The sequence below is a fragment of the Melospiza melodia genome, chromosome 4 (genome assembly GCF_035770615.1).
Source record: "Melospiza melodia melodia isolate bMelMel2 chromosome 4, bMelMel2.pri, whole genome shotgun sequence".
NCBI lineage: Eukaryota > Metazoa > Chordata > Aves > Passeriformes > Passerellidae > Melospiza > Melospiza melodia.
The window spans coordinates 77430946-77457332 of NC_086197.1; the positions used below are offsets into that span (position 1 = coordinate 77430946).

The following is a 26387-nucleotide window of genomic DNA, read 5'->3' on the forward strand; positions in this document are numbered from 1 at the left end:
TTTATCTGCTAAAATGCAAAAAAGAAAAAGACAATGTTGAAACAAAATGCAGCTTTTAATCTTGGACAAATAAGTTCGAAAGAATGAAAGTTCCTCTACAAAGCTTAATAGTACAGCTGCATGTAGAGTTTTTAGCAATGACATTTGTCAAAATTTATCGCAGAAATAGAAAAGGACCAAAAAATTCCAGGTTAATTATTACAAGCCAAGACTTCTCCAGTCAGGATTGACTAGCCCAGCTCTAGATACCAGTACAGATACCACACTAAGCTTGTGCACAAGGTAAACACTGGTCAATGTAGAACCATTGTAGGGATGCACCAATTCTTTAACCTCTTACAATAGCATATGATTTTAATAATTTGGATGGAAAGGAAGAAATATTAACTCTTATCCTTAAATCAAAGCATGTCATGATCAACAACAGCAGTAATGGCACCAGTTCAGATCATAAGCTGAAAAAAAGGATAGCTAACTGATATCTACCTGAGAAATTCTTTTGAGATGTCAGCCAACAGGCCAATGGTTTACACATCAAAGTACATTTTATGGATAAAGACATTTTGAGCTGCAGTCTCTAAGTCACTGAGCCTTTCAAAATCAAATCCCTAGCTGTTTTAAGTCAGAATTATCTTGTCATATTACTATAGACAAAGCTGTATAGAGGAAGTTTGTAGGTAAAATTCCAGGAAGGAAGGCTTGGACTTCACTGAATTGCTTAGTGAAAAAAGTATTCTACAGGAAGATGATGAGATTATTTTAAATGCTTTTGTATCACGCTGAATGGATTTTGTCTTTGAAAGTACCAAGCAGTTAAGACAACAACTACCAGTAAACTACCAGTAATAGACTTAGCACAGTTAAGAACAGTGTAGCTTAAATGAAGTAAAGCAGATGCAGTTCTGATCTGGAATGCACAACTAAAGAAGACATGCACCTGTATGTATGCTTACCACACAAAAGTTTAGTCTATTTACAACTGGGAGGCAGAGTGGGCATCTAGCAAAGCCAGTTAAGTCCTCATTTAGACAAACAGCTGTGCTAGGGTTTATTACAATTCTAAAAACTCCAGGCAACACATATTAGTGAACAGGCTTATTTACAGAATTAGATATTTTCCACACTGGGGCCAAAGAACGTGTACATGCACGTGTATAACACATGAGCATGAACAGCTCTGAAGGCATGCACTGATACAGGTGCTCTAAGTCAAATTTGAAAAGAGATTCCGTAACACTGAACTACATAAAATAGCAAAAAAGTTGGTAAAAGTATGCATAGGAAAAGGACTTTCATATTTCATTACCTATTTTGTATGTAAATTTACCTTAGAGTGCTCCTCAAAAGTATACTAGATTTGTAAATACCAACTGTTTAATGTTATATATTAATAATGATGTAGTTGTCAGGAAGTGGTGAGCACAGAAACTCAGTGTGCAAGCATAGATGTCCTTCAATGTTGTACAAAGCTTCCTGAGAATATAGGCTGTATATCTGCAGACAACCACACTAGAATGCTGGAAGAGAATTTACCAATGCTTGCATGGAGTCTGCCCTGAAATCCTGGTCAAACCTACAAAATGCATATTGATTATCCTCACAAGTTGACACTTTCACTGCCTGCCCTTCTTTTGTTGGCTAGAACAAAGTTACCTATTTCACAGACTTTTTAAATCATAGCCCTATACTTTTTTCCATCCATCTACTTCATTTCCTAAAATACTTGGGAGTTCTTCATTAAGAAATTCCAAGGGTCCTGGACAGTGTATTTGTGGCTTCAGTCTGTCAAAGCTGCAGTGACACAAAACACATTACTCTATAAAAACACGCACTATTATTGTCAATTCTGGTTTGGCATGTATGCTGACCCCAGTTACTTTTCATAGCAAAACCTCCACAGAGAAAAGGATTGGTATGACAAAAAAGGAAGGTCAGAGAGAGTTTAAATACACCAGAATAGGAGAGAGACTTAAAATATGGCATTTCTAAGAGAGATACTGCAGTTTAGCAGCATGAAGCATTTCTTATTGAATAATTCAAGAGTCTTATTCACAACACTAACCTAAGTGTTAATTAGCCACAGCAACACCCTTTCAACAAAAATATAAAATAAGATCTAATTAATGACCATTTCTAGTGGCAAAAGATGAAGTTCTCTAATTTATCTGTGAGAAAAAAAAACCCACCAGAAGATAAATAGAATGAAAGAGGAGCTTTAAATTAAAAAAGCATTTCAAAGGCTAGGTTGCTGAGGGCATTTCAGGGCCTAGGGCATACTACTCTGGTTAGTCCTTGAAACTCATCATTGCAAGACTGAGATGATTATTTCTCTTTAGGAGAAATCCCTTCTATGCCAGCACACACAGAAGCTGTACATTATTTAAACTCATGCATGCATACAATTGGACTGAGACAGCAGTATACCAGAACCCATTATTTTTTAAATTTAAACAGTGACAAAGTGAACCTGCATAATTCTTTGAAACTGAGTCAAGAAACTCCTCCAGCAGCTGATTACACTACCCTGCTATAACATGTTTCTTGCAGTTTAGTACATTGTGTTATTTCTCAAGCGGAAAATGAAGGGATAAGAGATCTATTCATAGAACTTAGCAAATTTGATAACACAGAGCAGCAGGTCACTAAATCATAGATAACTGGGGAAATTATTCCTAATAGGAGTTACAGTGTGCTCAGTAAAATTGCTTCCACTGCTATCTACCAGACTATCTACAACACCCATTTTATTCAAATTTCAAATCCAACAGTAAGACAACAAATAAAGACTAGCTAATAAGCCATAAAACATCAATTGAATTGCTTGCATTAGGCATATATATAGAAACTAACTTCAATTTAAATGGCACCTGACTTATGCATTTCATTATTCTAAATACTGCAGTTACACCATTTTCATTGTAGTGCTGAAACTGTTTTATTAACTTGTGCTATTGTGCATGTTTTAAGTGACCAGTAGTGCTGATCAAGGATGCAGAAGGACAGATGTTTAATTGGCAGTAAGAACACAAGAGTGAATTCTCAGTTGTCAAGTTTCAGGCAGAAGTTCAAGAGAAAGACATGCCCACAGCTAAAGCTGAGCCTCATTACTGAGTTTCAAATGCCTGTTTAAGACCTCCTCGATCAGTGAAGTATGAAAGTTTATTTATTCTTGCCTCAGAACCCTAGTTTACTTCTGATTTAGGTCCACAGGAATGCAAAGACAGATCTTTATATGAAGAAGATAGTCCCTATTAAAAATCTGAAAGTCATGGGGATGATTTACATTTGAGAAAGTCAAGACTGTATGCGTGGACTCAGCTGAAACTAAGATGTGAGCTCCTCCCTGCAACATTTCTCAGCAACAACATAACAGCATAATCATGCCAAACTGATCTGCTTGAAAGTATGCTTTGCCTTTAAAGAGACATTTGCTTCCTAATTTTCAGCAACCCACTGAACTTCTACAAAATTTAATTGCAGGGATGTAGTTATAAATTGTTCTATGATCTTCTTCCGCTATTTGCTTCTTCACAATCACACTGACACAATCTTTCCACACTCTTTAGCATTGGTTAAAGTATTTGCCTATTTTGTCATATAATATACACAAAATGAAGCCTCTACATCTATATTATTGTCCATTTCCAGTCATCTCTATTTTGGAGAAACAAACCTCATGAAAGCAGAAGCTGTACAGTATCAGTGAAATTCTGTGAGTCTTTATTTAAAAAGCTACCAGCTCCTATGAATTGGTTCTGCTGGTTATCTTTTTACCTGCATAGAGCTCAGCAGTCTTGCATTCACTCATCTTCACCTCTATAAAGGGGGGTTCCATCTCTCAAAAAAGGCTCCTATAGCCATAGTTGTTTTGACACTGGCATGACAACTATACAATATAATGTAATGGCACCACTGGGACACAGTTTCTTCTATCTTTATGAAAAAATGGTAATATAAAAATCTCAGGGACTGTTTAAGATGTTTCAGAATGCAGTATTCATTTGAAAATCAAGTAATTTCTCATAAGTTCTTTCTTTTACTGCTTAGCACGATAGTTTTCACTTTAACTTACCAGGCATTATAATATTGGAAAAACCTAGTTTCCTTGTTATGGATACTCCATGCGTAAATCTGGATGTATACTCCCTCCTAATTTGTTCTATGTCTCCATGAAGCAACTGAAGAGAAACTGCAAGACCTGAAAATGAAGAGAAAAACAATGAAAACTTAGACATTCAAACAGATTATCAGTACTACTTAAAAATTTTATGTATTTGCAAGTATATATGCATTCTTGAGAACAGGAAACTCAGGGGAAGCCAACCTACTTCAATTCTAAAGTGTATTTGTGAAGGGTATCAACATCAAAAAATCAGTAAAGACTTGAAAACAACTACCTATGAAAACATTAGCAAATTATTACTGATGTGTAATTGAACCACAATGACATGAATGAAAATTATATCAGTAGGGACAGACTAAAATTTTAACTAAAAAGAGAACTAGAAAGAGGTCAATTTGGAGAAATTTTGCTATCAGGGCATTTGGTATTATTTTAATTTTTCACTTCCTTCAACACAACCCTGCCTTTATTGACATGCAAGAAAAAGTGCACATACAATTTCTGCCCTGAGCTATGGGTGAAACACAGAAGTCTCATCACAGTGTATCACTTTGTATCAACTCATACAGAGTTATATAATTTATTCATCTAAAATCTGAAGAAAAAATTCTAGTAAGCTAATATAATTACTGTCTTAGGAACAGTAATTTCATAAGGACTAAAATTACAATTTTTGTTCAACATTTACCAGATTTAATCAATCATACTCATTATGTTCGCAAGAAGACATGCAAAATGCAAGGGTGGCCATTTAACTATTTTCCAATTTTTATTCCTCTAGAACCAAGGAAGCATAACTCCTTCTACTACATCTGCAGTACACAAATAAATTGCAAAGAGCATACTTCATTACAGTTGAGATTAACAAAAGCAACAGGCATGCCTTTTGGTTATTGCAAATATAATCACTGAGGCAAGTGTCAGAATGACACAGCTTGTAAAGATTAATCTTGCCTGACCTTCAGCATTACTACGGCATATCCTGTGTCAACACACAGATCAAGGAGAAGATAAAAGCTTTGTATGCACTCAACAACTGGAGATAAACAGACAACTCAGAAGAAGAGTCATAATGAACTTGAGATTAAGCTGAAGCAAATAACATGTACAACACAGACTGAACAACAAGGTCATCAGTCCTTTTGGCTTTGAAAGAAATTTTCCCTACAACCATATTACTGTTCAAGTGAATAAATTTACTTGAAGTCTGGCAGTTGCAAAAAATCAGGGCTCAAAACTCCGCACTATGTACTGCCAGTCCAGGCTCCAGCAGATCATATTTATAATTACCATGACAACTTTTATATTTTTCCCCTTACCTATGTTTACATTTTCTTATTTTGGCAACTCCAGAGAAAGTGATACTCTGACCAAACCTTCCTTCTCATAAAAACAGCTCGCCTACACATCTCCAACTGGGTGCATAAAGAAATCTTACAAGAAAAAGCATTCAGTAAAGTCTTTTCTATTTTAAGGACTGTATTTAATGCCATGGATATTAATTATTTTTATAGGGGAATTTGTTCTATGGTTATACAGTGAACGACCTTTAGGAAGAAGTGACAATCATTATTTGGGCAGGTGAGAAAACAAACCACACCACGGCTAGCTGACAGTACAGAAGCTTGGTACAAAGCAAAATTCAGGCTCTGTTAGAGCAGGTGAAAGGTTTTTCATTGCTGTATGGGAAGAGCTCGGCTGGGTATAGCTCCCTGATAAATATGGATATTTAGACCACCCCAAATCTTGCTGCTTTTATATTTTAAGAAATTGTCATACATACACATGTATAATCATGCCCTCATATGCCCCCATTGCACTGTTTCCTTGGAAACCTGAAAAACCCATTTACTATTGTTACAGATCACATCAACCACAACAGCATTAATCAGATATTGTACACCACCTGGTGTAAAGTTATTGTGTTTTCTAAACAAAGGTTGAAGACTCCAAATTCAATTTTCTTTCAATATAAATTTCACAGATTCCCTTGAAGAATTTTATTTAACTTTAAAATCAGATGTCAAAAACACCTCATCAACGGCTAAACACTTTTAACTTGAGAAAAAAGCTATCTGTCAAGGATTTTAAGCACTCGCTCATGCAAGGAAAGAAAGATATAGAGCTCTGCATTTCATGGCATTCATTGTTAGAGAATGAAGAGTCATCTTTATACATCCAAAAGTATCAAGAAATCTCTCAGTGAACACACCTGAAACACAGGTTAGTCATTTTACTTATAGTTTAAATACATCTTTGGAATATAAATGGCATGCATTCCCCAGCTTTTCAGAAAAATGAAGAACACTGGATTACAGATGGCAAAGTTACTTAAAAAAAATTGGTTATATGGTGTGAAGAGGCTAGTAACTACAAAAGAGTGAAAGTCAGCCAGAATGGAAACAAAGCAAGGATGCACAGAGAAGGAAATCTGAACGACCTCCAAAAATCAAGTCTTCAAGTTAACAGTTTTACCACTGAGGACCCAGCTGTCAAAAAAAGGGAATTGACAAGAAGTAGAACTGATAATTTCGGTAAAATGCTGAAGTTGGGAGCACACGTATTCTACCTAATCAATGAAAAGAACGTAATTCCCAGGTAAGCATTCAGATTGCTCTGTCAAAGCTCCACAAATTTTGGAAGACACCCAGGCCACCCTCCATTAAGGGTCTGAAATCATAAGACGCATAGTGTTACTGAGGTGTGATGCCCACATTACAGAACAGGTTGCCTGAATTCCCCACAATATATTACTTTCAGGATGTTGAGATGGGCAAAAGGAGCATACTGTATATCAAAGGGTTGCCCCCAGAACTGCTTTCACTCTGCTCTCAAACCCACACTATTTGATGACCAATAATTGGCCACTGGTGAGCTGTCCACAGGCCTCTAGTACCATCCTGTGCCAGTACTTCCAAGGTGTGTTATGGTCACATGTCTTTAATCTTCTGTGTTCCATGTTAGTCTAGGGTTAGAGCTGGTTAACTCTACACTAAGTACATGTCATAGGTATTTGTTAAATACAAAGCATACATCCACCACACAACTGCACAAAACTAAGCAAGAGCTATAATAAGGCAGATAAAATTGATTATTTTGTAATTTGATATATGCTTTTACAAGTCAGAACAAATCTCCTCTCAGAACAACACAGGGTAAGACAAGTCCAGACAGGTAAAGAGGATCTTGCTGTCAGCCAAACACAAAGCCTGTGGCCAGTTGCAAGCCACAGCAATCCCATATTCATGGGTTTATAAAATTGCAATTCACTTCCAGAAGAAAGCAGACACCCACCATGACTGAGGAACCACACAAATGTAATAAAAATCATGGGGAAGAGGTACTTGAAAAAAGATGGAATAACTCACAGAGTCTAGAGTTTGTATGCTTATTATAAACTGAGCTACCGGAATCAATAAGCATTAGCTAACATAATTCAAAACATACTGAAACATCACATTCAGATTTTCAGAAGGGTGAAGATTCAGCCTAAGAGGGACTCCCTCAGGCACATTGCAAAACAAAGGAGATTGAAGAGGAACTCACAAGCTGAAATACATCACCCTTAAACTAAAAGAGAGGAGCTTCAGATCAAATGTGAGGAAGAAATTCCTTATGGTGAAGGTGGCGAGTCACTGAAAAAAGATGCCTAGAGAAATTGTGGATGTCCCATTCCTGGAAGTGTTCTAGGCCAGGTTAAACACAGCAAAATTATTAGTTTTAGAAAAACATAGAGCATTTTGTGATAGGACAGCTGTTCACAGACAAAGCAAAATAGAAATGTGCAGCATGTCACCCTACACTCCATCTGACTGCGGCTGATAGGACCACTACACCATTTATTCCACCTGGGAGCCATCAAAAACTTCCTAACTATACATTTTCCACTTCTAGAATATTAGGAGCTAAAACATAACAACAAAAATTATTATCCAGTCTCTGAAGGACTGGCACATTTTTTTAATAATGTCTGTAGCCTAGCTTTGTCCCTTCAGAAAAAAGCTTCAATTACCTCCCCAGTGATAATTAAAACATCTTGTGTTAGCTATTACTCTTTATTTACCCCAGTTTTGAAACCACTACAACAATACTCTGTAAGGCACTGCAAATAGATATGCTTTTATTTCTTTTGCAAGCACATGAAATTTCTTACTATTAACTTGTACTAAATTTCAACCCAAGACAGATTTTTATTATTTAGATGAAAGACAATGCAGAAAATTGTCAATCTGCTGAATAAGCATATCAGACTTTTGTTAGATTTGTCATTTTACCTTCAAACAGCTTTTGTGCTGCATTATTTATTTCTGCACTTAGTTATGACAAAAGGCATCTGTTCATTATGCTTATAGACCAACTTTATTTGCATTTGGGCTTCTGGGGGCAGGGGAAATAATTTACAGTCAGCTTCTATCTACTGGCAGCAGAGAGTCCTTGATCATATTAAGAAGAAAATGCCTAGCAGCTGCTCAGAAAACTGATAGAAGAAAAAAAAACCAACCTCGGACAGAATGTTATTCAGCACTGTTTGTATTTAAAGAAAAGTAATAAAATAAGGCATCTGTCCAAATAAAACTGCCTAAAGATGATAAAGCTTTTTCAGGGCTTACAGGTGTTCCAATTTCCAGTAGTGTTTTAAGTAACAAGGTAAAAAGGTAAAGGTAAAACCAGCAGATTTGCACAAACAAATGGTTTACTGATTTAATGTGATCTGGGACCAACAGTTGTATAAATCTTGGCCACAGAAAACTCTGAGTAGAAAATCCCACAAATTACAGTCTGGGAATAGAGAGGTAAAGAAGGAGAGGTAGATTCAGTCCTTGATTGCCTTTTTGAAGACTTCATTCTGATTAATTGGAATTATCAAATTAAACTTCAAACTCCTCTTTTCCTCAGTTTTAAATTCTGAGGTTTAGCTCACTAAAAAAAGAATGCATCAATGCCATTGCAACACTTTGACAGCTTTCTTGGAGCTCTTTTGTCAAGATTTTTGTCAGAAATGTCCTCAAGTGTATAAAGTAGGGATGTTTTTCTTCCTCAAATGGAAGAGAGACACTTAAATGCAAATGAGATTTAGCTGTCATTCAAAACTGGCTTGGAATTTCTTTACAAGGTAGGTGAGAGAACCTCAAGTATTTCTTGCCAGACTTACCACAGGATGAAGGACCAAAAGGCTAAGTTACTATTATAAGCATCTAGCCTAACTACCCTATAAAGACAATAAAAATTTCAGAAATATTGTCTCCAGTTCTTGCCTTAACAACGTCACTGCTGCCCTTTTCTATGAACAAGTCACTGGGCATGGCAGCACCCATTTGCACACTACAGTGTTACACTGCAAAGGTGAACCATCTTGCACAAAGATTTTTATAATTACATTTTTACAAAGTAGATGGTTAGCTAGAATATTATGGAGTGTGCAAAATACACAATTCTGCAATTATAAGTGGTTTATATTGCTTCTAGTGCAAATAAAAGGTTCCAAGGAAACACTTGTTATTTTCTCCTTCATGAAGTGCAGTTCTTCATGGAAACAGAATTGTATTAGAAATTTAGCTATTTGTATTCCAGTTATGAGTCTTATTTCAAAGGAAACAGATGTTTAATAGGTATCTGAACAAAATGTTAAAAATCTAATCCCCACCAACGTAAGAACCTAGGTAACAATTGTAAACAACTTATAAATATATTCTTTGAAGAAGTTAAAATCTTATGTATGTGCTATATTAATAATTTGAAATAGTGTAAAGATTTTGTATTCTTTTAGTAGATTAAATGAAGGAAGTCAACGCTATATCCAACAAGTAGAAGAAATTTTTGGAAAAGGCTTATAAAGACATAATGCAACTCCAAGATAGAAATATGAACCAGCTATTGTTATTATGCAGCCTTACCTAGGAATTTCTGGGTTTAAATTGAGAGCCACTTGAACCACAGGCAGCAAGAGTGTGTCCAGCAGGACCAGGGTAGGGTTTGTTCCCCTGTCCTCACCTCAAATCCTGTGTTCAGTTTTGAGGTCTTCACCACAGGGAGGAAGCTGAGGTGCTGAAGCATCTCCAGAGTGAGGCAGCAGGGCTGGTGAAGGGTCTTGGGGCACAGTTTTTATGAGAAGCAGCTGGGCAGCTGGGGTTGCTTAATCTGGAGGAAAGGAAGCTGAGGGGAGACCTTATCCCTCTCTACAACCACCAGAAAGGAGGCTGCAGTGAGGTGGGGTCCATCCCTACTCTCAAGTTACAAGTTGCCTTGGAAAAGGCTGCCCAGAGAAGTGCTTGGCTCACTGTCCCTGGAGATATTTAAAAGACCCACTTGGCAGCCCTGGGTTAATGGTTGGACTCCAGGATCTTAAAGGCCTTTCTCAGCCTAAACAATTCTATGATTCTATTATTCTATTATTGAACAACAAATCATAGTTTCTACTGAATAGATAATCTCCCTGGCAGTACCACAATGGCACATTTTTCATTCTTCCCTGAAAACAACATGAATTTGACTCTATTACACCCTTATCTCTTCAGGGCCAAATGATCTTGGAACAACACTTCATGTGCAAAATTCTCTATATGAGTAATCTTTTGGCTTTAGCATTTTTTGAGAACAAAAAAGAATGCCTTAATTCATTGTATATGTAGTGAAGCACATAAGAGTAGTATTCTTATTTTAAATGTATTTCAAACAGCTGCCTGCAGTGACAACTAATTCTTAAAGACATCAAACTGGAATACGCAATCTCCTTGTCACAAAACAAAGATTAAAAATGACAGATTTATAACTTTTCCTAGAACTAGAGTAACTAAGCAAATGCACTTGCTGTTTAAATATTAGTGATGTGAAATAAAAAATACATTTCAAAGCAATGCTGACACCTGAGAACCTTGTTGATAAAACGCAAACATTAGAAATCTTTTCTGTGATTAATTATATGCCCAGGAGTTGCCTAAAAGTTATGTACTTCATTCTGTTTTACCTCCTCAGTGAAGTTCATGCTATCATTCTCCGGCTATCATTCCTCCTCATTGCTCCCCAGTCATTGCTCCAGTCAATTCTTCACTGTAAGCCTATGCTTTCTTTTTGGCTAAAACCCATAGCTCTCCCTAGCAGGGAATGCACATTTAGTTTCCCATCTGAGATTTCTTGTGGTGGTTCACAGGAAAAAGCTCTCCTTGCAACAACTCTGAGTGTGGTAATGCTGTGAGCTGCTGGGGTAGTGTCACGTAAACACACATTACTTCTGGTAGCTAGAAAATACTTCAAGTTACCACAGCTCTACTCCTTTTTTTAAAATTTATTAATTATATTTTATATGTATTTTATTTTAATTATATATAAATTTTAAAACATATATAAATATATATATAAATATATATTATTTTATATGCATTGTATTTATTTTTAAATTTATTTATTGTAGACATATACTGAGCAAGCAATTCCCTGCTGCATTTGATCTCTTGTAGCTCTTCATTTCACAAGTGTGAAAAAATGATGCTCCCTGATTAAGGGGACTCTGTAGTTTCTCCCCTGCAAGGTAAATAATGACACTTAGACGCTTCCTGCCCCAAACCAAGGAATTTGCAAGCCAAAGCTTACTTTTTGTGAAAGAGGAAATGAAACAGACAAAGTACTTGTTCCCTTAAATTTCTCAGTGTTTGACAGTAACCATGGAGAAATTATATCATCACAGTGCCAAGGGGCTGCTGAATGCAGGTGAACAGGCATGAGAAAGCCCCAAAGCACATATCACTGTTTCTAACCAGCTGTGTCCATTGTCATCCCTGCCCCAGAACTTAGATCTTGTCAGACGAGCTCATGCAGTGGGCTGGTCTACCTCATGTCTTTTCTGACCAAGCCTTATATGACCACTGAGACAGAGACTCAGTGGCAGGTATATTGTGGAAAAAAAGTCCCACATATGAGGTAAAAATAGTTCCGTACACTGAAGGATGTTCTATGAAGCTTACTTTAGGTTGGTTGAAATAAAGTTAAAATTATTTGCCTTTGAATGAGCATCCTCACTGAACTTCAAAAACGTTTGATCTCACTCTGAGGTGGGTTCCTGTTTCTGCTGGTGTTGGACCACATAACTTCCTGAGGACCCTTCCAGCCCAGCTTACTGTGTGATCTGATGAATAACATTCCTCCTTGAGATGACAGATTGTCCTTCTTCATGGTGGTAGTGTTGGCAAACATCTGTCAACACATGGGCTTCAAGTCCTCCTTGCTTCAACCAAGGAATTCTAGTTTCAAGCACTCACAGCAATTAATGTATAATTAACAGTGTTCCCAGTGGAGCTGCAAAGTAAGTTTGGCATTGGTACCACAGAATAAACCACACTGTCCTCAGTACAAAGGCAATTAGGTTACATCAGTCTTGTCTAGTTCATCAGAACACTCCAAGATAATGGCACAAGGAAAGACTTTCCCACTACATCAGTTATTTCCATGGACTCCACACGAGTTCAAAGCTACAGAGCAGCCACAGGTGTTTATAATTTCTTACATCAGTAATTTAATCTCTATAGGACTAAAAAGGATTTTTACCTCCTTTGCTGTCACAACTGAAAATCACATGTATCCCTTCCTCAGCTTCCAAGAATTACTGCATGAGGCAAGACTTTTCAAAACTTGTTATAAGGAAATCCCAATCAGCATTTACAGAAAAGCTTACACTTGAGACTATTAGGAGCCTAAAGGGAAAAGCAGAGTAAACCAGAATGTCTTGCTTCTCCTTAAAAGTAAGTCGTTCAGTCTTTCTTTTCATAGGAGTGTGAAGAAAAAGAAATTCATAGTGCATTTCATGGACATTTAAATATGATTTTTATCAGGTAACTCACTGGGGAGAACATTCATATATATCATGAGATCCAGGTTTAAATCTTTCATCTGAGAGACTGGTAAGAGGACATGAATATAGATCACACTTAAGAAAATTATGTGCTACTCAGAAGGCTTTAGAGCCACTTCCACTTTCCCCATGGTATCATGAATATTTTCAGATCATATACAAAGTTGAACAGTTGCTGCAGGGAAGTTGGAGAAGCCAAGCAATTAGCGTGCTCATCTGGGACATGCAAGACTGGCTGAAAATCCTTTTCCAAATCAGATCTCTGATTCCACAGATACAAAAATAGAAATGTGCTATTTTCCTCATAAAACTGATGCAATTAGGTGTGATGTCTATGCAGGAATATTAGGTTTTCCACTGTTTTTGCATTTAATATTTAAAACAAAGTAACCAGCTTCTAATTCTAAGAAAAAATATTTTACAGAAAATAGATTTTACAGCCAACTCTGCTCCAGATGTTACTGAAATCTGGTTTGTGTAATAATGACATTCCACAAATACCAGAAACTCTATGTAAGAAATAACAAAGCTACTAAATGCAGCAAAGGTTGTACAATTTGGCCTTTGCAATATTCATTTCATCCCTTACACCAGGCACCCAGGTGTTTTCCAGCAACATGATACCTTACACCAGCTGCAAAGACCAGTGGTGAATGGGAATTGCATCCACTACCTGCTGCTCCACTCTGTTAGATTGGAAATTCTTACAGAAAACACATTCCTGTTCCCACTCCAGCAAAGGATACTAAATTATCCATGAGAATGCACCCTTCCTTCCATTCCTGCACCACTGAGAAGAGGAATGGGGATGAACGTCTGTGCCCTGCTCCTTTTTGAGCTTTATAAACAAATGGCAGTCGTTTGACTTTATCTGATCGTTTTTAGACACAAGCTGAGAATAAGATGTGAGAGGATTCTGTACTTAAGAACTGCCATGAGTTCAAGCAGAAAAGGTAAGTTTTTGGCACTGGGGGATTGAGTGGCAAACACAAATGCTATAGTATGTCACCATGCATTTTACATGCAAGACACTCAAAGTACATTTTGAGTTCCTTTTCAGATTGCCACAAAAAAAGGAAGATTTTTTTTTTTCCTGAAGAATATTATGAACTATCTGATAAACTATTTTAGCAGGGGGACACAACAATTTGTGGGAACTAAAACATGTAAAATCTCCTGACTTGAAAGAAACTGTACAGGAATATGAAGAGGGAACAAGCTTGGAGAACAGACAATAGTCTGAAGCATCTTTGCTGTTGTTTTTACCATGCTTCCTTTTTAAGTATTTTCTAAGTATTCAAGGTGATTTGAAAAGGGCAAGTGTAATATAAACCCAAAACCATCAAGTTTTCCTACATCTGGCACATACCTACAACAGTTCCTAAGGGAGAGAAAAGACATCTCTCTCCAGTAATGCAAGGTGTTATCTTTTTTTGACAACAACAAGGTGGCAGCCAAAGCTAATGAGGCTTCAGAACCAGCCACAGAACACTACCACAGAAAAAGACAGCAAATAAAAAATGAAAAGTAGTGTAACAACAATATTTTCCATGAGGTGTCAGCAGAAGTATCTGAACATATTGCTAAAACCTTGCAAGTGCTTTTTCAGGCTGCTAAGGAGTCACAGGAGAAAGAATTTCATGTGTGTGTTATAAATACCCTCCCATAGTTTATCTTTCACTTGCTCAGTGCTGGAAGTGGCATTACTGCTCACTGCCTCCTTCTCTCTCCAGCCTTCACATCCACTGCTGGAGTTCTGTGCTGCTCTTCCCTCTTTGCCTCCCTTACCCTGACAATCCTTTTCAAAATGCAGCTAATCTTCCATTTGCTACCTTTAGTTTCCTCCTGCAACATGTAAAAACATTCACATGCCACATCTTTCATGCTGAAAATTCACATAATTTAGAGTATTCAAATTTATCCAATGTCTCCTAAGAACTGCACATTTAACTGTGAACTTTAATTTCATGAGAGAAGAGCAGGATTAGCAATGTATCACAGAGTAAGCACACATTATATGGACAGTCAGAACGATGAAGAATAAATTTTTCTTGATGAATATGATTAACACACATTTAAGAAGCCAAACATTAAACTTACTCAGTAATGTATCTATTTTCATTACACGATTTTCATACTTATTGTCCAATAAGATCCATGATATTCTAAACCTTAAATATATGCATATATTGGGCTAGATTCTATTATGAGAAAATAATCAAATTAGAAATGGCTAAATATATAACTTCAGTCTTGATAAATGAGCTTTTATGTGCTTCTTGGTTATCCTCTAAAGATAGCTTAACATACATTTTCAAGACAAACATTGTGCTTGAAGTCAAGTTAAAGAAGCCTGCAATGTACAACACAGTTAAAGAAGCCTGAAGTCTGCTACAGGAAAGGCATTACAAATACAATATACTGAAACCTTGAAAATGAGATTTCTCTATGGGCATATTTCAACTAATTGACATTTCACAGGGAAAACCAACATTTGAATACAGGGACAATAGACTCATAAGCCTCCATTTCAGGTTTCATTTCAAGTTTGATGGCCCCTTTGAATGACAGAATTCAGAAAAAGTTAGCAAGTTGATATTGAAAAAAGAAAACAAAAAATACAAATTCATAATCTCCTGTGAATGAAACCACCATCTCATAATAGCAAAGGTCAGCTGTGTCCCATTCCTTAAGTCTCACACCCCAACTTATCTCAGACAGTTCCAGTAACATACAGCTGACCATGGGGACTATTGGTAAATTCTGAAATTACGACTCTGCATTTGCTCAGGTGGAATGCAAAGCTACCAGCAGGAATGCAAACTGCACTTCCATTTTCTTCTGAAGTGTAATAGATGATTGTTCTGGTTTTGGCCATGAGGGGTGAGGTCTGGAGCCATGAGGGCTTGTCTGGGTTGCTGTTCTAGAGCAGCTACATCATGGATGGTGTGGAAGTAAGGAACTCTGGCTTCCAGGAAGGAGAGGTCAAGAGAGAGCCTGGAGGGAGGGGAAACTCATCCACCATTGCTGATTGTTGTCCTTGGTGAGCATTTGCATGTGAATCACCCTCTTTTGTACATTTTTGTTACTAATATTGCTGCTGATTCTGTTTCTTTCTCTTATCTCATTGCTCTTTCCAGTGAATTGTTTTTATGCCACCTCAGGATCTCTGCCTTTCGTATATCCCACCAGAAGGTGCAGGAGAGTGGTTTGCCTTTTAGTGCGAATACTAAACTGGGGAATACCATTCCTAAAACACGACAGCAATGTCCATGGCAAATTTTATATTCCTGGTGAAAATGTGAAGAAGAAATGTCAAGCAATGTGGATCAATAATTTAATCAGCTCCAGAACTAAACAGAACTCCAGCAAGCTGTAGGTCCTCAGCACAGAATAAAAGTTTATATTATATAGCTCCTTGCAAAAAATTAACTTATTTTTGTTATTTTTAAATGCACACATGAACAGCAGTATTTTACATTTTCATCTGACTATTTTTCTCTATGTGCAAAAATGTTTCTTTCATAGATGTTAGTGATGTTAGTCTTTCTACAATAGAGCTATTTAATTTGCAAACTAAGAAACCCCTAAGAATGCAAACAGAAAGGCAGCAAATGACTCACCTGCATTGGAGCCTGTCAAGTTGTAACGTGCATTCAGCTTTTTAATGATATTTTCATGGATCTGATACCAGTCACTCTCTGTGTTGCACCTAGAAAAATCATAACTTTTTAAATTCTGAAATGGGAACACAAGTTCATCAGACCAACTTCCCAACATATCCCTAAATAAATCCTCTTTAGCTCATCAAACAGCTAACACAGTGGGAGCAAACAAAGCCCCATGGAACCGCCTGTCTCAATGGAAACAGTGCCCTTGCCATTTGAGAGAGGCACCATGAAACACCTGCTTCCTGTGGCAAAGGATAGGAGAAAGATTGGAACAGCTATGCTGAGGAGCTCAGCCATGACCAAATTGATTTCTGTATAGATCTATCCTTCAGGGCTAACCCACACAGAAATCTGTCTTGTGACACTCCAAAGGAGACACAGGATTCAGAGATGGTCTTAGTAAACAGAAAAATCTGTGCTATACACTTCAAAGTTACTTAAAAAGGTTGTTATCTTCAGGAGGTAGTGAATGAAAAAGCAAATCACATTTCAGTATACATTTAGAAAATAGCTGGTTTTCCATAAGGAAAACCTGACTGTGATGAAAAGCTGACTCTGATGTGACTTCTAGTGATAATTCTTCTTCCATTGTTTTTGTTATGTTAAAACTAACAGGCAACTTTTGTGAAAAACCCAAAATACATTTGGTAGACAAAACTAACAATTTGTTAACCAAGAGTGAACATTTATCTGACTTTAATGTTCTGGGAGTCTAAATAAGAGCCAGCCCACCTGCCCAGTGTTGCACTAAGCTGCTTTTCTGCAGCACTGATTCCAGCAGTTCTAATTCACTACAGATTGAGACAGAGGAAAGACACCCATGCCTTCAAGATTTGAGTGCTACCCCTGGGAAGGACAGAGCTTTCTCACACACATGACAATATGTGTCCCAGACCACTCTACAAAACAGTTCTTACTCTAAAGTCCAAGATCAGCAGGAAGTTGCATGCATTGAGTTACTACTAGAAAATTGAACTTTCTGCCAATTGCTATCAGCCAAAATCCATTATCTAATCAAGCACTCAATTCTAAATCTACTTTTGATTTTTCATTCTCCAGCACTGTCTTCTATATTTTTGTTATTCCTATTATATAGTTGCTTTATTTCATAAAAAGATACTCTGCTGTTTTGTTTTTCTTTTCTGTAGCTACAAAGTACTTCCACTAGATCCCTTGGCAGCACAAGGCATTAAAATTAGTCCAAAAAGCACTTTATGTTGCCATAATAAGAGAGCTCCAGAACAATGTGAAAAATGCTGATATATACACAAATACCTCAAATGATGTGACCTTTACCTTTACTATTATCCCACTTTATAAGCATACCTGTAGAACTAGCCAAAATTTCCACACTGTGATAGAAAAAAAGCCAAAAAACCTAGCAACTGTGCATTTTTGGAAAAGAAAGGAGACAGAGCTGTCCAGTCACACTGCATTTAACACCACTGATTCTGATGCAAATGACTCGAAGGTACTTTCAAAAATTAAGGAAAAAACATCTCTTACATGTATACTTTTAAGACAAGGTCATCCTTTGAATCTCCTGCCAGCAAATCTGCAATACTGAGGACTGCACAGCCAAAGGGCCGCCTGTATTGGACATTGCAGGCGTTTTTCTTTTCTCCAGCTCCCATTCGTCCTGCCAAACAAAACAGACATTTGGTGCATCACCCATGGAACTGTGTCTCTCCAAACCACAGGAGGGAGGCAGCAAGCAATCCAGCTCAGACAACGCCAAGTGTGCTCCCATTGGGAAAATACCTGGTCCATCTCTGTGCTAGATTCAGACAGCAAGTGGTACAGCAAGTCCACTAAGCATGTAGTGATCCTGAAAGGTCTCAGACCAGAGGTTCTGCTCATCCTCTCGTGACCCTCACTCAGCAAACACCACTTTGTAACACCCAGTCATAGAATCCTCATGATACTATTTAGAGTTCAAACATGACAGAGTGTTCAACATTCACTGTCTGGTAAGAATTATTTTACTGCGGTTGTTGCTACCTATCCTTTATGTGAGAGGTGTGATTGAACCATTACCACTTGGTAATCAAATGCTCTTTCCTTACAGGCAACTGGAAAGCATGGGGATAATTGACCAGTTGCAGAAAAATAAAGAGATGAAACACAGAGAGAAAAGATGAAAAAGGGCAGAAGAACAATTTATGGCAAGGAAAGAAAGAAGGCCGTCAAAGAAAAGAGATGCAAAACAAAATTTTTTTTCTAGCCTTTTTTATTTGATTTGAATACAATTTATCAATCTTCTCACTGTGTTCTGGCATTTGAAACTGCCCTCTTTCTATCAATTCTATTCAATTGTGCACTAGCAGTTATTTATCTTTCCCACCAAGTCCTTATTTCTGTCAAAAACACCTATGGCTGCAGTTGCTGCAGGACAATGCCTCCTCCAAATATCCCTATGCATCACAGCAGCTTGAAGAGTAATTGCTCATTTTCACACCGCAAAGCAGATAAATGTTGTTTTAACCTTTTCATATTTCAGTGGTTCACATATGAACTTGACTGTGAATATATTTGAAACTTATACAACTGGAAAAATCCTACTCTTTAATATTTTTAAAACATTTATTCTTCTAACTGTACTTACATCAGAATTTACCACATATTTTCTAAAATCTTGTCAAAAAACCAAAACACTGTATTTTGATGCAATACCAAATTAGCATAAAAATGCACGGAAAGTTATTTCTCACGGCTGTAAAATAAAGAACCAATTCAGTAACAATTTGTTACTTTGTAGCAAATTGTTTCTGAACTCAGCATAAGTTACAGTGACTACGCTTCAAACCAAAATGCCTTTCAAAAATAGGAAGAAAAGTTATATTTAGTACAGCACCGATGCAACTAGAGGCAGTTTACAAAGAAAACAATATATCTGAGAGGTCAGAAGCAGACCCAAAGATTATTGCTTCACATCAGTACAGCCCAGAGGACTTCTTAAAATAAGTACACAAGTATACACTTTTCTTCTCCACTTTTTCTCTAGAGGACTTGATATCTGTCTATAGCATTAGAGACTAAAATGTTTATGAAATATTGTTCATTTTTCCCCTCTCCTCCTTTTTCAAGGAGTCAGGGAGAAGACAAAATTCATCTGAACAGTATCAGATATACATCAGATATTAGATACAATGAGGTACACTAAATGCCCAGACAAGCTTTTCTATGTTCAAAGGATGCTTGAAATTACACTTCAGAATAAGAATGGACTCCCCAATGACAACTCCATCATCCTAACACAGTTCATCTTTGACACTTTCATTTTGTTTTGTGATAGCAACAAAGCATACTGCATCTAAACTCAGTTAGCAGTATACCTGATAAATAATGTAAAACAATGCTGAGAAATCCAAGCAATTTTTCCAACAAAAACCAGGCATTTTCTTTTCCAAAAGTTTATTCAAAAATTGAGCTATTATAGCAAACCCAAAAGCTAGCCCCAAGCAGTTTTCTTTTATCTACTGCCAAATGTCTAACAAATAAAACATGATACCTACCTATTCGGATAATGTGCACAGTGATATAGATGTCCTTCCTGAGTTCACTGCTACCCAAATCCTGCACAAGATCAGAACCTCATTATTTATGACTCCTGATTAAAATGCAACATTTAAAGAGACCTGTACACGCTGCTTTCACTGCCAGTGAGTTCATTTATACAACATTAACAAATCACTTCAACACTTGAAATTGGCAGCCATGTGTTTAAAATGAGTGTCCTAAAATATCCTGGTTAGAATTTGCTGTAATGTAGCAAAATCAGTGGGAGGGCACACAGACTTGCTGTGTGCCTTGAAGAGCAGTGATGCATTTGTGCAATTTCAAATATTCTGGAAGTACAGAGAGTGCTGCACAAGCAATTGTTTGGGTGTAAAAAGTACAAGGAGGAAACATAGCTGGTCTTTGTTGCGGAGAGAATGGCTGGTACATATGCCTACAGGGAAGTTCAATGAGTGTCCACACGCTGCCATAAAACATCCAAACTGGGGTTCACCCATGCCCTTCAGCCCCTCAAAGCAGCCTTTAGATTTGATGTTCATAGCAAGGTACAAGCTTAGGGAGCAGCTCTGAGTCAACCACACAATGACAATTTAATCCAACTTCTATTCTCAACATCCAGCAAAAAAAAAAAAAAAAAGATTGAGATGAGGAAGAACTCACCACAAAGAGAGAACAGTGTCTTTCAGGCTTTTCTGGACATTTTGGCAAACCATTTCTATTCAGTCTTAAAAAAAATCTTTCACTGTAAGAAAACAAATATGACAGATATGTTGAACAACACTACAGCAAAAGTAGATCTCATTTTGATCTTATTTCCAGATGCAACCTTTCTCAAGATAAAAACAAATGAAATAATTTTTTCTGAAAGTCTCAGATGTATGTGAAAACAAAGGGAGATGCTAGTGAAGGGTGGTGATTAACTTAATCACCTAAGAAAATTACTAAAAACTCAATACAAAATAGAAGACTGATTGTCATTTGGAAGAATGATATTGTACATCCTAGTACACAGAGAAACACAAGCAATAAAATCCATTTATCCTAAAACTAAAATTAGATGTGTAGTAAGTTGGTATTGATTCTTGCTAAACAAATGTCAACATCGCCATGTTTGTATTCAACCAATATTCTTTTTCATATGTAGGATGATGATTGTAGGACACGTTTTACTTACACAGCTCTGTTAAAACCTCTTATGACAGAACACTGATTTTCACAGTTTTGTAAGAGTCTTAAAGTTCCAGCAGGGCAAATTTCATTTTTGAAATCCTGTTTTGCAATCAACACCCCACCCTGTGGGCTGTTAAATGCTACAGCTGATACAAGTATTAATACTGCTAGTAGGGAGATGCAGAGAATTCTTATTTCCAAATAGAAGAGGGCCCTAGAGCACACTGGAAGAGAAATTATTTTTTAAAATATTTCCATTAGATAGTAGGATTTAGGGATAAACTCTAAACTCTATGCAAACCTGGCAATTCTTGCACGGTAATATTATGAAAAAGCCAACCTTCCATGCTTTGGAAAATTTTCTCTAAGAAAATTAGCCTCACAAGAAATGTAACAATCATATTTCTGTAGTGAAAGATGTGGAAGATGAAAAAGGCAAGTAAGTGTTACAGACATTTCCTTTCAGCCTCTCACCCCCAGCAGGCCAGACACATGAGTCTGGATGTCCTGTAATGCTCAATCAGAAATAACATTTCATAAGTCCACATATATTTTTTTCTCAGCTGTATCCACATCTTCTCCTTATTCCAGAAGCTAAACATGGTTTACCACTGCTCTATATGAAACATAGCTTTTCAAAATGCAGCTGGAAAATCACTAGGAATATGTTGGATTAGATCCATCTCAATAGACTAATTAAATCTTTATTTCACCAGCATTTGCCTTGTAGAAAATCTGCATTGATCACTCACAGAATCAGTCATTCACATTAAAAAGGACCTCCAAGGGCTTCTAGGTCCAAACTCCTGCTCAGCCTGGGGTCAGCTATCAGGACAGGTTAGCTTACCAGAGCTTTAGCTGGGCCATGGAAACCTTCAGCTATGGAAACCACAAAGACTCTCTGAAAAAAACCCATCCCAGTGCCTGACTGTCCTCAGCTTTTTCTTTACATCCAGATGCACACCTTGTTCAGTCTGTATCCCTTGTCTCTCACTGCCCCACCACTGATGTCATTGATCTTCTTGTAGGTAAATGGGGACAAACATTTTACCAGGGACTGTTGCCGCAGGACAAGGGGTAACGACTATTAACTAAAAGAGGATTGATTCAGACGAGAAATAATAAAGACTTTTTTTTACAATGGCAGTGGTAACACACTGGAACAAGTTTTCCAGTGAGGTAATAGATGCCCCACCATGGAAACAGTCAGGTTGGATGGAGTTCTGACCAGCAGGACTCCAAGGCTCAATGATCCTGGAGGACTTTCCCAACCTTAATGATCCTGTGACGACGTCTCCGCTCGTTGCAGAGGGGCTGAATTAGATGACCTTTAAAGGCCCTTACTGACCCAAAACATTCTATGCATCTAAGATTATTATGTGATTAACTCCCCTCTAAACTGTTTTTTCTCCAGTCTGAGCAAGCTCCACTGCCTCAACCTGACCTCCCAGTGGTGCAGGAGCTCCTGCCCACAAACAACATGAGGCTTTCTGCTGAATTCACTTCAGCTCATTAATATTGGTCTTGCAGGACCCAGAACTGGCATGGTCTGACCAACGCCGAGCAGGGGATGATCAATTCCCATGAGCAACTGGCTGTGCTCTTGTTGACACAACCCAACATGCTGTAACACTCTAGAGCACACTTCTTGAGAGCCATTTCTGGAGAATGCTCTGTGCTTTTATGTGCCAGCTATCCAGGCTGAACAACTAAATATTTAAGACTTTCTTAATCAGATTCTTTGAAAACTTTTATGCAATCCAACAGTACAGCTTTTTTATCAAACACAATAAAAGGCAGAACCTAAGTAACAGTAGAGTGGAGCTCACATACCAAAGTACACGAAAATTATATTTTATCAACAAAATGCTATTTTTCTCATTCACTTTTTATGATACAGCAAACTTCTGCAGCTTAGGTCTCCATGAGAACAATAAAATTGAGTTTTAAAGACTGTTTATGTAAGTGTATTTTTACAGAAAAACAAGCTGGTATTTTGCTGTTGATTTACAACTGGTTTCAAAATAATTAGGCCTTTTCATTTAGAATTGAGCTAATTTGCAATATTGAAAAATACAGTAAAAAAAAGTGTAGAGCTTTGTTTATAGGGCTCACACAAAATTAGTGTACATTGAACAAGAATTATTAATTATATTGTCAAAGTAGCTAAAGTTTTAGGACCACATTATGTGTGGCACCACTCCAAACTGGATAGAAATGACAAAGTCTGTTCCAGAAGTAACACAGCTTCTGTGCACTTGGTATGTGTCAATAAAAATTTGGCCAGTAAAGGTGATTCTGATTTTCACCACTTTATCTTCAGGCTATATAGCAATTTGAAAGCAATTTGTACATACATACACATCACATCTCACTATGTTTTTGTCTTTAAAACAAATGTTAGATATGTTGGTTCAAAGAGAAATACCATTCATAAGCCATCTTCATAGTTTACCTGTTAACTGGAAAATACAGAATGCACTCCCAATTAAATGTATTTAATTAAGTTTATATTCCACACAAACAAAGGCATATCTTTTGAAGGTTTCCTATTCACTATCTACTACAATACAAAATTTTCAAGCTCTGCTTATACTCACAGATCATGAGATTATGATTCACAACACAACTAAAAGCCAAAGACTTCTGTCAAAGAAATATACTGATTGCAACAGATATGTAATGGCTATGCAGATCTACTTTCCTCATTTACATTTGAAATTTTCTTTCACTGAAGCAGAGTGAAGCAATGAAAAAAGCAAACCAAAAAACAACAACGAATCTTAATCCCTGCTTGGTGCTTTATGATAGCTTTTTTTTCCACTAGAAACATATGACAGAACCAGGTACACCTCAGGTTAAAATGGTTATCTTTGAACATTTCCAGGGAGCAAATGCAAGCAGTTAGACTTGTGAGATTACAGGACCAAAATGGCACTGTAGTATCTATGTACATAGAGCATGGGCATTTATATACCATTTCAAGGGATTTCTGTAGAGACCAGCAGGCTGGAAAAAGTGCTAAAGAAAGCAAACAGCCTTCATAAAACAAAATAAAGACAGACTTCCCAGGATCTGAAAGCTTGGCATCAAACAGCAGTAAAAATCTCAGAGGGTTAAACCTAGCGCTAGTATGTTACTGCACAGCAGTATTCTCAGCCACACATACATAGATACAGCAAATATACACAGCAGTACCACACAACAGAAATACCTCTTCTTTATATTAAGACAACTTAATTTTAATTTAGACTACAACAAACTTTTCAAGAGCACCAATCTTGCCACTTAAACATGCCGTACACATTTAAAACTCAGCTGTCTTCCCACTGAAAATAAGGAAATAACTAATGCTGGAGAGATTAATTTAAGAAGGTCAGCAAGGGATTTTTGTACTGTAACTTCTCATGCATTAGCAGAGTAACAACATGTTCCAAATCTGCAGGCTTAACAGATGCATTTTAAAGGAACATGGCTGAAAACTGTTCTATTTTCATATGTGACCCCTATTTCCTTGTATTAGCAGGAAAATATTACCAGTCACATGGTACCAGTCTAGACAGATTGCTTGCTCTATGATTTATAAACACACTATCAAAAATAAAAAATCTGGCCAGAATTATACCACATGGCATATTCTTGTGGCAAAACTATGACATCAAATTGTCATAAATCTCAGTACAGCTCCACTTTCAGACATCCTTATAAATGCTCTCTACTTGAAAATAGGTTACAGTGATTTCCAAAGTAAACAATGAGGAACAATAAGAGAATTCTGCCACATAATTCACCACCTCAAGTTTATTACATTCCAGAACACTGTCAATGGATGTTCAATAGGAACTTGAATCTGAATTGATTTCATTTACAGCTAAAAGCTCAGTGGTTTCGTAAAACCCAGATCAGACACAAAACATTACCCTCACATTTAGTGGTGAAATACAGAGGAATGTTGTACAACATATCTTAAGTTACTGAAAGATCATAAAGTCTTCAAGTATATCCTTAACCAGAGAATAACTGAATGATAAACGTGCCAACATGACTTAGCAGTACCAGCTGATTCACAGTAAGTCAGGTCCTGTATTGCATCTGTTATGTACTTAAAAAAACATTCTCAAATTTCTCACTGCAAAATACAAGGCAATGAGCAAAGGGGGACAGAAAAGGAAGAATGACTACTATAAAAATGCCAGCCAATTTCAGATAAAGATCAAAGCAAAAATACCAACAAAAAAAACCACAAAACAATCTTACTATGGTACGTTGAAGCTTATCTTTCTGTCCCCTAGCCATGCTGACAACACGAGGGAAGACGAAAAAAGCATTCAAAGAATGTTCATAGATTTATGCAGCGAAGCCTAATTTCCCTTGGCTAGCTGTACAGTTAACAAGGAAAAAAGAAAGCAGAAAAGGGGATTGGAGGAAAAGCAAAACAGATTTAAATAGTTAAATCAAGCTCCTGCTCTCATCCTTTTACCTCTTTATTAACTGAAAATAGCCTAGAGAAATTAGTTTTTTTTACAGATTTTATGAGCATAACCTATATTATTTTATATATTTGCACCTGTATTTTAAATGAAAGATGGCATCATACATTTCTTGGAAGAGCTAGACAGCAGTAACTTTAGATTACTTTTCATGACATACCAGGAGCCAGAGGAAAATGACAGTTTTAAAACAGAAAAGTGTTTTTAGGAATTTATTAGCATGTATTTACAACTAAAGAAAAAACATATACCAGAAGCTGAAGCCTTCACTGATCTTAGTCTGCCACCAGGGATAAACATTTTGCATCACAGCATTACCAGTACACAGACCTACAGATCCTTTAAGCTGAATTACAGTCTTGATTATTATCCTAGTCAATGACTGAGCTAACAGCATGGATACAAGCAGATTTGCAGTATCTTTCCCCAAAGATTAAGCCTGAAGGGAGCAGGAGAAGTTGGTAAAGTGAAGGGAAAAAACAGCATTTAGGAAAATTCCCCTTCCTTCAACACCTCCTGGCTTCCTATGTATTCAACACCATTTGGAGGTTTACAAAGAGCAAGCCTGTATT

At 37.0% G+C, this 26387-nt stretch overlaps 1 protein-coding gene across 4 annotated transcripts in view; it reads right to left on the reverse strand.

Annotated features, from left to right (window-relative positions):
- Nucleotides 1-26387, reverse strand: part of DOCK4 (dedicator of cytokinesis 4) — a 223059-nt gene that overhangs the window by 90710 nt on the left and 105962 nt on the right. For all 4 annotated transcript variants that reach the window (XM_063155266.1, XM_063155267.1, XM_063155265.1 and 1 more), the window contains 5 exons: nucleotides 20816-20897; nucleotides 20152-20212; nucleotides 18143-18275; nucleotides 16589-16677; nucleotides 4073-4198 (listed from right to left, as the gene is read on the reverse strand). In XM_063155266.1, the coding sequence (XP_063011336.1) occupies nucleotides 4073-4198; nucleotides 16589-16677; nucleotides 18143-18275; nucleotides 20152-20212; nucleotides 20816-20897 (491 nt within the window). The remainder of the gene's footprint in view (nucleotides 1-4072; nucleotides 4199-16588; nucleotides 16678-18142; nucleotides 18276-20151; nucleotides 20213-20815; nucleotides 20898-26387) is intronic.